Source organism: Solanum stenotomum, chromosome 1, assembly GCF_019186545.1.
Source record: "Solanum stenotomum isolate F172 chromosome 1, ASM1918654v1, whole genome shotgun sequence".
In the NCBI taxonomy this organism is placed as follows: Eukaryota; Viridiplantae; Streptophyta; class Magnoliopsida; order Solanales; family Solanaceae; genus Solanum; species Solanum stenotomum.
Window position 1 is genome coordinate 100,699,920 of NC_064282.1, and position 11,267 is coordinate 100,711,186.

Genomic DNA, 11,267 nt, shown 5'->3' on the forward strand with positions numbered 1-11,267 from the left:
GAGCAAATCAGAGTAGCTACATTATCATTTGCAATTTTTATTTTTTAAAAATAAAATCGATGTAAATAATCGAGGCTGAAACTCTCACAAAAATTATGAGGTCACAATGTTAGGTATATTTTAGGTTATTAAAGTGCACAATTGTACATATAATCTTAATCATTCAAATGTGCCATAACGCCTCAAGCGTGATTTCCAATATTTTCCAACACAAACAATCTTAATCATTCAAATGTGCATTCAGATTCAAACGTCTAAATCTTAATGAAAACAAATGAGGCCTCAGATCCACATTAGATTCCCAACTCACAGCTGTTTAGTTGCCAGTTGAGGCCAATTTAAAGAGTCTATCTTATATCATGCCTATAATTTATAATTCAGTTTCAGGGCATTGGTATATCATCATCTGGGGTAAAATGAACTGTGAGATAAGTGGGCAGTCGTAGCAGAATCGCCTTGTTTAAGCGAGTACATCTCCCAAGGGTCATGAAGTTCCATGGTTTTCTCATCCACGAATGGCGGCTTAGTTGGAGGAGGCAACTCTTCGTCTTTCTTGACAAACATCTGTAATGCCTTAGACATGGATGGACGTAACGTTGGGATCTCTTGAGTGCACAAAAGTCCCACATGCAACACTCTTGCAACCTCATTTTTCACATTGATTGTATGGTAGTTATGCAACATGAGATTGGGATCAAAGAGTTCCTCTACTATCCCGCGTTGAAAGTGCTCCCACGCCTGTTAATTTCATCCATAAAGTTAAGATCAATGAACGTAAATGTTGGTTCAAGATTAAAAATTTGGTTCAAGAGAGAAGTGATTGATCAGAAATTACATTGGAAACTAAGCTGACTGTATATTCGGCGTTTTTTCTCTTGTTATTTTGACTTCCAGTAACAATCTCCAGTAGAAGAACTCCAAAGCTGTAGACGTCTGCCTTTTCTGTTAGCTGACCGTGCGCTAAGTATTCTGGAGCCATATATCCTCTGCATAAAAAGGGTAAATCATCCATTTTTTGTGTACTTTTACGCGAAAAATTAGAAGATGAGATGAAGAAATACTAACAATGTGCCAGCAATGGCAGTGCTTATGTGACTCTTGTCTGCTTGAAATGACCTTGCCAGCCCAAAATCAGCAATCTTTGCACAGAGCCTTGAGTCCAACAGGATGTTGCTTGCCTTAATGGCTCTGTGAATTATTCGTGTATTTGTGTTCTCGTGTAGGTATGCCATTCCTTCTGCTGTCCCTATAATTATCTCAAATCTTTTCTCCCAATTTAGAGCTTTACCTTTGATAGGGTCTGTCAAAAAGGCTAGAATCAATATACATGACAAAGTCATTCCACTTAGTCTTAATGCAAAGTCGGTTACGCAAGTTTAACTTATTTTCACTTTTATTTTTAGTTGGAGTAATGATGACATGAGTTTAACATAAATAGAATAGCGAGGATTCATAAGGCCGACCCCTAACTTGTTTGGGACTGAGGTATAGTAATTGTTGTTGCAATGTCGGGTTACTTACCAAATATGAAGCGATCAAGACTCTGGTTAGGGAGTAACTCATATACAAGAAGGCTTTCCGGTCCTGAGCAGCTGCATCCCAATAACCTTGTCAAATTTTTGTGCTGGACACTACTGATTATGTTAACCTCGTTATAAAAATCTGCAGCTCTGTGTTTGTTGTTGAAGAACAGCCTTTTGACGGCGATCTCTCTTCCGTCTGCCAAAACACCCTGCAACAAATTGTGTCTCAAACTCTGTTTAATTGCTTTGCTGATAACATGCAGCCATTACATACCTTATAAACTTTTCCAAATCCACCTTGCCCGAGCTTGTTGGCCTCATCAAATGACCCCGTGGCTTTGTCAAGTGTCGAATACTTGAAGTTTAAGCTGTTTGGATGAAGGATCATTTGCACTTAACAAGTTCAAATTTCCGAGGAAAAGCATGAGTAGGCCACAACGCCTCAAGTTAATTCTTGAAAGTTGTCTCGGTACAGTTGTGTGCAAATCACAAGATATATACTCAGCAATATGTACATCATTGATATTTTTGGCACAAAAGTATTTACCTTTTCTCTTCTTCTGGATTTGTTTGTTCTCTCAAACACCAAAACCAACGAAAGCAGCTGCTCCCAAAACGACAATGGAACTAATTACAACAACTATGACAATGACTACAACTTTTCCTGCATTATGGTGATTTGAAAGTAAAAATTAGTTCATAAATAACCGGTAAACCAGGACGAAAAAAGAGCAAAACGTACCCCTTGATGACGAACCTCCACTAGTAGAAGTATCATTGAGAAAATTTGTATCAGAATACCTCATGAAGCATCCAGTGTAAAGGGCTCTACCTTCTGACCAAGGTAAGCATCCCAACATAGATGCAGATGCATTTTGCAAACACGCTGCACAGGAATTCGCGCTTAGTGTCTTCCAACAATCAGCGAGAACATAAGCTGTCTCGTTGGAAGGACCGGGTACTGACACTTCGGCACATGCATAACCATCATTACTCGGTGCATTTGCAACTGCTTGCTGCACTCGCCTAGCATTCTGTTGGAACAATGTACCCTTTATCGTCCTGTTTCCGCATACATGCCTGTCCTCTGGACCTAAATACTGGTCATAGAACATGTAATTATACACTCGAAAAAAGTAACCATAAAGATAAATTCTCCGTCCGTTATAAGGGTAGCATTGGGGCAGGAGAGTTTCCGCTTCAGAGAAGCATAAGACGCAGTCGACTAAAGAAAGATTACTATAGCATTGGGCAAGTGCATAGTTAGTATCTAGCCCAGTACCGGTAACTGCTACTCCATATCCTCTAGTTCTCATTTGTTGACTTATGTTTTTAGTTGTATCCATCTAATTTGTGACGGAAGCCCCCGTTTCATTTCCACATATGATCTGGACTATCTGAGATATTGATTCAGCCACTGATGTATCTGATAGAAGTAGAATCAACACAATAACAAAGAGACTACACAAAATTGAAGGGCTTGCTCTCTCCATTTCTCCAGATGAGCTGTATAACATAGAATGAGAAAAATATCATTGACATTGAAATAATAATCAATTTTCACTCGGCATAAGTTCAGTTCAGAACCCACAAGACAAAAGTTATGTCGTAAAAGACATAACTAGTTCCTACAAAACTTATTCTGAGCAAGCTTCCAAAGTAGCGACTTGATGAAAAACTCTTGAATCCCTTAGCTTGGCCATAACTACAGTTAGCCATCATTCACAATAACCATCAATCATTACGAACAATCACCAGCATATACCTACCACCGTTATATATCATCAATCACTATTAGTCACCACTCCTATTAGCTATTACTATCCTCCACCACAATTATCAGTAGCCACCGCTACTACCATCAACCGATTTTATTAACCACCACCATCACTAGCTACTATCCCCCCCCCCCCCCCCCCCCCATTGGAAACCACAACTAATATCGCGAAAACAATTTGGATAACTGTTCTATGCTAATACTAAGACATAATCATAGCATCTTAATAAAAACAGAAAGAACAGAAAACTCACATTTTCCGGATTTCGAGTTGGAAAAAGAGATCACCAGTGCAAACTGTCAGCTGCTGTCAAAGATAAAGACAACTTTGTACCTAACTACACTCGAACTCGAACTTCTGATTATAGATGAAAGAGTATACTTACCACTCCACCACGACTTTTTATTGATTTTTTTGTGAGAGAGGTCAACAGAAGAGATGAGGCAGATAGATAGTGGGAACAAAATGATGGAAAAAAAGAGAAAAATGGAATTTTTTAATTAATGGGTCAAACTGGAAATGGTAAGAATGATTTTGTAATAGAAGTCTTCTTTTCAGTCCAGTGTCCGGTATTCATATTGAAGCCAAATTAAATTTGAATTCGTATCGGGAAGTAGTTCCTCATTAGGGGTAATACGTTTTCTAACAAAGACAATTATATACCTAAGAAGGCTCGAACTCGAACCTTCTGATTATAGATGAAGTAGTTACTACTCCACCACAATTTTTTTTGTTTTTTTTTTTATAAGAGAGAAGTCAACAAGAGGAAATAATTTGTGGAAAAGATCATTTGTTTGAATTTTTCAAAGAGTAACAGTAACTGCCTATTTGATTATTGGATTTATATATGAAATTTCCCATTACTGCCTAAACCAAAAAAAAGAGGAGAAGACAGAAGATACATTCCTGTTTAAATTTATGTGACACCGTTTGATTTGATACGGGTTTAAGAATGAAAAATATTTTTAAAATTTGTGATCTTAACAAGCATTATAATTTCTGTTTGATTTATTGTGTAATCAAAAGAGAGAAGAGAGGGAAAAGGCATTATACATAAATATGCCCTTTAACTTGGCGTCATTTCATATTTATGTTCTCCGACTTTTGGTGTGCATAAGTAGGTACTTAAATCTATATACAATTGAACAAATACACACACATCCTACATGGCATCCTACATGAAAATTTATGTCCTACGTGTATCTATTTATTCAACTTTATACAAATTTAAGTGTTTGATTATAGACTTAGAAATTACACTTCACATATCTTGTACAATACAAACTTCAAGAACTTACATAGAACACCCTTGCATCCCAAGGGGACTAGACTAAGATCAACACTGAATCCCAAACAGTATAAAAAAAAAAAAAATCAGTTCAAACCCCCCCTCCGGTCATTTCAGAGTTGAGGTGTCTAGATGTGCATACTCAAAGTTGGAATGTTTAGTTGCTATTGAGGCCAATTCAAAGTGTCTATCTATGAATATGCCTATAATCTATGCTTCAATTTCAGGGCACTAAGATATCATCATTTGGGGTAAAAAGTACTGTGAGATAAGTTGGCAATTGAAGAAGAATTGCCTTGTTTAAGTGAGTACTCCTCCCAAGGGTCATGAAGCTCCATGGTTTTCTCATCCATGAATGCCGGATTAGTAGGAGGAGGCAACTGTTCGTCTTTCTTGACGAGCATTTTTAATGCCTTAGACATGAATGGACGTAACGTTGGGATCTCCTGAGTGCACAAAAGTCCAACATGTAACACTCTCGCTACCTCATTTTGTACATTGATTGTATGGCAGTTATGCAACATGAGATTTGGATCGAACAGCTCCTCCACTATCTTGCGTTCAAAGTGCTCCCACACCTGTGAATTTCATCCAATAAAGTTAAGATCAATGAACAGAAATGTTTTCCTAGATTTAAAATTTGTTTCAAGAGAGAGATGATTGATCAGAAATTACATCGGAAACTAAGCTGACTGTATCTTCGTCGTTTATTCTCTTGTTATTTTGTCTTCCAGTAACAATCTCTAGTAGAAGAACTCCAAAGCTGTAAACATCTGCCTTTTCTGTTAATTGACCATGTGCTAAGTATTCTGGAGCCATATATCCCCTGCATTATTGGACCATATTAGTCTTTTGCATTTTTTGTGTACTTTTACGCGAAAAAATAGAAGACGAGACGAAGAAATACTGACAATGTGCCAGCAAGGACAGTGCTTATATGACTCTTGTCTTCTTGGAATGACCTGGCCAACCCAAAATCAGCAATATTTGCACGGAACCTCGAGTCCAACAGGATGTTGCTTGCCTTTATGTCTCTGTGAATTATTCGTGTCTTTGTGTTCTCGTGAAGGTATACTAATCCTTCTGCTGTACCTATAATTATCTCAAATCTTTTCTCCCATTTTAGAGCTTTACCTTTGATAGGGTCTGTCAAATTTTAAAGTTAGAATCAAGATACGCAACAAAATCATTCTGGCGTTGTTATGTGAAAACACAGCATTTAGTCTTAACGCGATGGCGGTTACTTATTTTCACTTCTATTTTTAGTTTGTGTGATGATGACATGAGTTTAGGATAAATAGAATAGTGATGATTCATATAGCCGACCCTTACTTACCAAATATGAAGTGATCCAGGCTCTGGTTAGGGAGGAACTCGTATACAAGAAGGCTTTCCGGTCCTGAGCAGCTGCATCCCAATAACCTTATCAAATTTTTGTGCTCAATGCTGCTGACTATGTTAACCTCGTTATAAAAATCTGCAACTCTGTGTTTGTTGTTGAAGAACAGCCTTTTGACGGCGAGCTCTCTCCCATCTGCCAAAACACCCTGCAACAAATCGCACCTCAGACTCGGTTTGATTGCTAACACTTCAAATATTGCATTGAATTGCACTACATTCAGCTATTACATACCTTATAAACCGTGCCAAATCCACCTTGCCCGAGCTTGTTGACCTCATCAAATGACCCTGTGGCTTTGTTAAGTGTCGAATACTTGAAGTTCAAGCACTTGTCATGAAGTATCTTCACTAATTTCTTGGCATCATTTGCACCTAACAATTTCAATTTTTTTTATTCTAAGTTTTAGAATAAAGATACAATATATGTACATTGATATCGTCGTAATGACTTGTATAACTAATTTTTAGCACAAAAGTATTTACCTTTTCTCTTCTTCTGGATTAATTTATTCTTCCAGACACCAATACCAATGAAAGCACCTACTCCCAAAACGACAACGGAACTAACGACAATGATAGTAATTACAACTTTTCCTGCAATATGGTGATTTGCAAGTAAAATTTACGTGTTTAGTTGATAAATAACACGTAAACCAGGATGAAAAAAGAGCAAAAAGTACCCCTTGACGACGAGCCTCCATTGGTAGTAATAGCATTGAGAAAATTGGTATCGGAATACCTCATGAAACACCCAGTGAAAAGGGCTCTACCTTCTGACCATGGCAAGCATCCCAACATGGATGCAGACGCATATTGCAAACACACTGCGCAGGACTTTGCACTTAGCGTCTTCCAGCAATCAGCGAGAACATAAGCTGTCATAGTGGAAGACACTTGAGCACGCGCGTAACCATTATTACTCGGTGCATTTGCAACTGCTTGCTGAACAGCTCGCCTAGCATTCTGTTGGAACAATGAACCCTTTGTCGTCCTGTTTCCGCATACATGCCTGTCTTCTGGACCTAAATACTGGTCATAGAAATTGTAATTGTAATTGGATGCTCGGATAAAGCATCCATCAAGATAAATTCGGCCCTCGTTACTGGGGAAGCACCCGGGAATAACGGTTCGCGCTTCAGAGTAGCACAAGGCACAGTCGAGTAATGAAAGATCACCATAGCATTGGGCAAGTCCATAGCTAGTATCTGGTCCAGTGCCAGTAGCTGCTACTCCATATCCCCTACTTCTAATTTGTTCACTTACAATTTCCATTGTAGCAGCAAAATTTGGAGCGGCAACTATCGTTCCATTTCCACATATGAGCTGGATTATCTGGGATCTTGGTTCAGCCACTGATGTATCTGGTAGAAGTATGATCAACACAATAACAAAGTGACTACACAACATTGAAGGGGTTGCTCTTTCCATTTTTGCCAAATGAGCTGTACAACATAGAAACAATGTGAGAGGACTAATTGAAGTACTATTAGAGAAGAAACTAGTTAGGTTATGAGTATATATAGAAAAACAAAAGAAAATAGTTCGGACATTGTTTTAAAACACAAGCGCACACTTGTGTGTCTGTGAGTTTGTTTAGTTGCTTTTCTATTTTTAGCCAATACGAGTATGTAAAGCGACCATGCCAGAACCATGATACTTGAGGGTGCCCATCACCTTCCCCTCGGTAAACAAAATTTCTTAACCGAAATTCCTGTTGATGATCAGTCATTTGGAGTTGGACTTGTTTTAGAAACACAATTTTGTCACTTTCAAGGTTGAAAACCCTTTTAATCTTGAAAAATATTTTTTAACAAAGGGTGGGACAACTGCTAATCGTTGTCATCGTTGTTGTCCAGCCATATCAATTATCACAACTCCACAATCACCATCCTCATCCACAACTACCATTCCCTCAATCACTGCAGTTAGTCATCATCCACCATCAGCCATCATTTACAACCATCACCACCAACTAGCATTACCATAATAACCACCAATCTTTATGGGCAATCGCCACCATCACCAATCACTGCTATTAGTCACCACCCCTATTAACTATTATTACCATCCATCACAATTATCGGTAGCCACCACCATCAATTGCCATTGTTAACCACCCCACCATCCACCACCATCACTAGCTACTACCCGCCATCACTAAGGATGACAGAATTATCCCATGAAATCATAACCCGCCAAACCTCCTGAAGTTTGGACTGATTATTGGCCCGCCCATTTCAGGCTAAAGAAGTAACTAAATCTCATCTATCTTGAAAGTTGCACTAAAAGAAAATAAGAAAAAAAATTAAACATAGCACAATTCACAACATGAAGATTAAGCAATTATCAAATCTTATTCACTACAAAAACAAAACAATACCAGATATCAAATGCTATTCTTATATATATATATATATATATAAAACACCATAGAATATGAGTTTGAAATTTGTACAAGTAATGGGTCAAGTAAGACGAATTGAGCTATGACCCATTGTTTAGCCCAAACAATAACCCATTCATTGATTCAACCCGCACAAATTCAGCACAAATTAAAGAGATTACTATCAAAAGAACTTCATTTCTAAAGCTCGAACTGCATACCTCTTACTTATTATTTACTGAGTACGAAGGATCTGTCCACTTAGTTGGTTTGGAGGGTGGTTATCCACACGAATGATCCGGATCGATCGCCCCTCAATGTCTTCTGAGTCAGAGTCTGTTGCATAGGACTTGCTTAGTGCGGTTTAAATTTTCTGTGTGGTTTGCAGGCTATTACAGTGAGAGTTTACCAGTGCTCACCATAAAATGCTCACCCGAAGACAGAGGTTGTAGTGACTACGGGTTATGTTGGGTTAAAAAAAAAAGTACTAATGATCTTTTACCGCCAGCCACAATCATTGAATCTCAGTGAGAGCACTGAACGGCTTGAATTCCCCGGATTTTGAGTCGGAAAAGAGAGATATCGCCGTCGCCGGTGCAAACTGATCAGCTGCTGTAGAAGTTGTAGAAACAGAGAAAACAGGAAAAAATGAAGGGCAATTTATACTCACTTCGTCCACTTATATCTGTCCGCTTTTGAAAGTCAGCTTATTTTCAAAGTTAAATTAAATTAAACTAATTGCATATTTTGAACAAAAAATTTAGATATTTTAAAACTTGCCTATCAATGTGATGAGAAAATATATTGTAAAATATTAGTCAAAGTTTTTATAATTTAATTCTAAAAAAAGAAATTATGACAATTAAAAGTGGACGAATGTAGTATTGATTAGTGGATCATTTTGTGAGGGAAGTTTTTCTACTTCCAACTTTTTTTTTCGAGGCGAAGTTATTTGATATCTATATTAGAGTGGGTTAAATTTGAATGCATGCTGAAAATTTTTATATTGTGGAAAGGAAACAAGCTGGTGTCCCATATCTATATTTATATCGGAGTGGATTAATTTGAAATCATGCCGAAAAGCTTTATATTGAGGGTAAAGAAAATATTCTCTGACAAAAATGATGCTAGTTTAAATTCAAAATATCTGATTAAAAATAAAAAATATTTATTACTGTACCATAATTTATTTTATTTTTTTTGTGTGTGAACAAGAGGAAAAATTGTGGAAGAATTTGTTGGAAGGATTATTTGTTTGAATTTTTCAAAATAAAGACTTGGAAGTCTACAAGGGTCTTTTTCTACCGTACATTCACTGCCAAAGGAGAAGAAAGAAAAATATTCGCCCTGTTAAAATTTATAGGGAAAACGCATAAGTTTTATATATAATTTAAAACTTATAAACCGTGTCATACAGTATCATCACACTAAAANGTAGTATAGCAAGGACCCTCCTGAACAATGGGAAGTAGTATAGCAAGGACCCTCCTGAACAATGGGACGTAGTATAGCAAGGACCCTCCTGAACAATGGGACGTAGTATAGCAAGGACCCTCCTGAATAATGGGATGTAGTATAGCAAGGACCCTCCTGAACAATGGGAAGTAGTATAGCAATGACCCTCCTGAATAATGGGACGTAGTATAGCAAGGACCCTCCTGAATAATGGGACGTAGTATAGCAAGGACCCTCCTAAACAATGGGAATTAGCGTAGCAGGACCCTCCAAAAAATGGGAATTAAAGTAGCAGGGTCCTCCTAAACAATGGGAATTAGAGTAGCAGGACCCTCCTAAACAATGAGATTAGTGTAGTATGACCCTCCTAAACAATGAAATTTAGATTAGCAGGACCCTCCTGGACAATGGGATTAGTAGGACCATCCTACATAATAGGATTTGGTTACTTTCTCCTAGGATAAACACTTCCTAGTCTGATTTTTTTTTTTATTTTTTTATTTTTATTTTTTTTAAATTATCTGCTAATAACTCACAAAAATTTTCCAGTGAAAACTGGGGCAAATTTTTTTGTGTATTTCTTTTGTTTGTGATGTTTTTCAGGTTTCTTCAATCGAAACATGGATTTGAAATTCAGGAACAAAGTTTCAACTCTTTTCAGATTAATCAATCCCATGATAGCCAGAATCAGCTTCTTCAATGCATATAGAAGCCTGACTTCCTGACAGCTATTTCTATTCAGCTTCTGATCAAGAAAACATGCAGTCATTCAAGGACATATTCAAATTGTCATTTTGAAGAGTGCCAAAAACTCACTCTAAGCGGCAAGTTAAGCGTCAATCCAATTCAAGATCAAGATACTCACCCAAAAATCAAGGTGATATCTGAAAGTAAAGACACAAGTGAAGACTCAAGAGAAGCTGTATAGATAGGAGCTTGTACTTTTATTTTCCTTTTGACTATTAGCTTTCATTATTTTTATGTAAGGATAGGAACCGCAACTTGGAGCCTCGATAAAACCTCACTTAACTTCAAACTCATCACCTCATCTCTTTGAACTACATGTGACCTGATTCCCCTATAACCCGAGATATGTAGGATGTCCAAAACTAAGACTCGGTCGCATATTTTTCTTTTCGAATAAGAGTCCGTTCAAAACTTGTCACGTTGTCTACTTCTTTGTCTGAAAACTCTTCGTGTTTCCAATCAAAGAGGGGCAAACTGTAGACACGTAATTTTTGACCGAATTTAAGGTATTACACCATTTTTAGTACATAAATATTGCTTTTATATATAAATTAAATATTTTATTTTTCATCGTATTTTAGTAAGTTTATTTTAAAAGATTGAAAAACTACAAAAAATATATGTTTTCTTTTAATTTTAATAAATAAGCTAGTATTTCTTAATTATATTTTTAGATTAGCTATTTGACTTTT

At 37.1% G+C, this 11,267-nt stretch overlaps 1 protein-coding gene and 1 pseudogene across 1 annotated transcript; both read right to left on the bottom strand.

Annotated features, from left to right (window-relative positions):
• Positions 1 to 193: 193 nt before the first annotated feature.
• LOC125853880 (cysteine-rich receptor-like protein kinase 2) lies at positions 194 to 3,347 on the bottom strand (annotated as a pseudogene).
• A 1,484-nt stretch (positions 3,348 to 4,831) lies between these two features.
• Positions 4,832 to 7,486, bottom strand: LOC125853876 (cysteine-rich receptor-like protein kinase 2). Its single transcript, XM_049533629.1, has 7 exons — positions 6,671 to 7,486; positions 6,474 to 6,584; positions 6,223 to 6,362; positions 5,926 to 6,136; positions 5,501 to 5,735; positions 5,265 to 5,415; positions 4,832 to 5,167 (listed from the first exon to the last, which is right to left on the bottom strand). The coding sequence occupies exons 1-7, from the start codon at positions 7,416 to 7,418 to the stop codon at positions 4,832 to 4,834; spliced, it is 1,932 nt and encodes a 643-aa protein (XP_049389586.1). The 5' UTR covers positions 7,419 to 7,486.
• Positions 7,487 to 11,267: the final 3,781 nt, after the last annotated feature.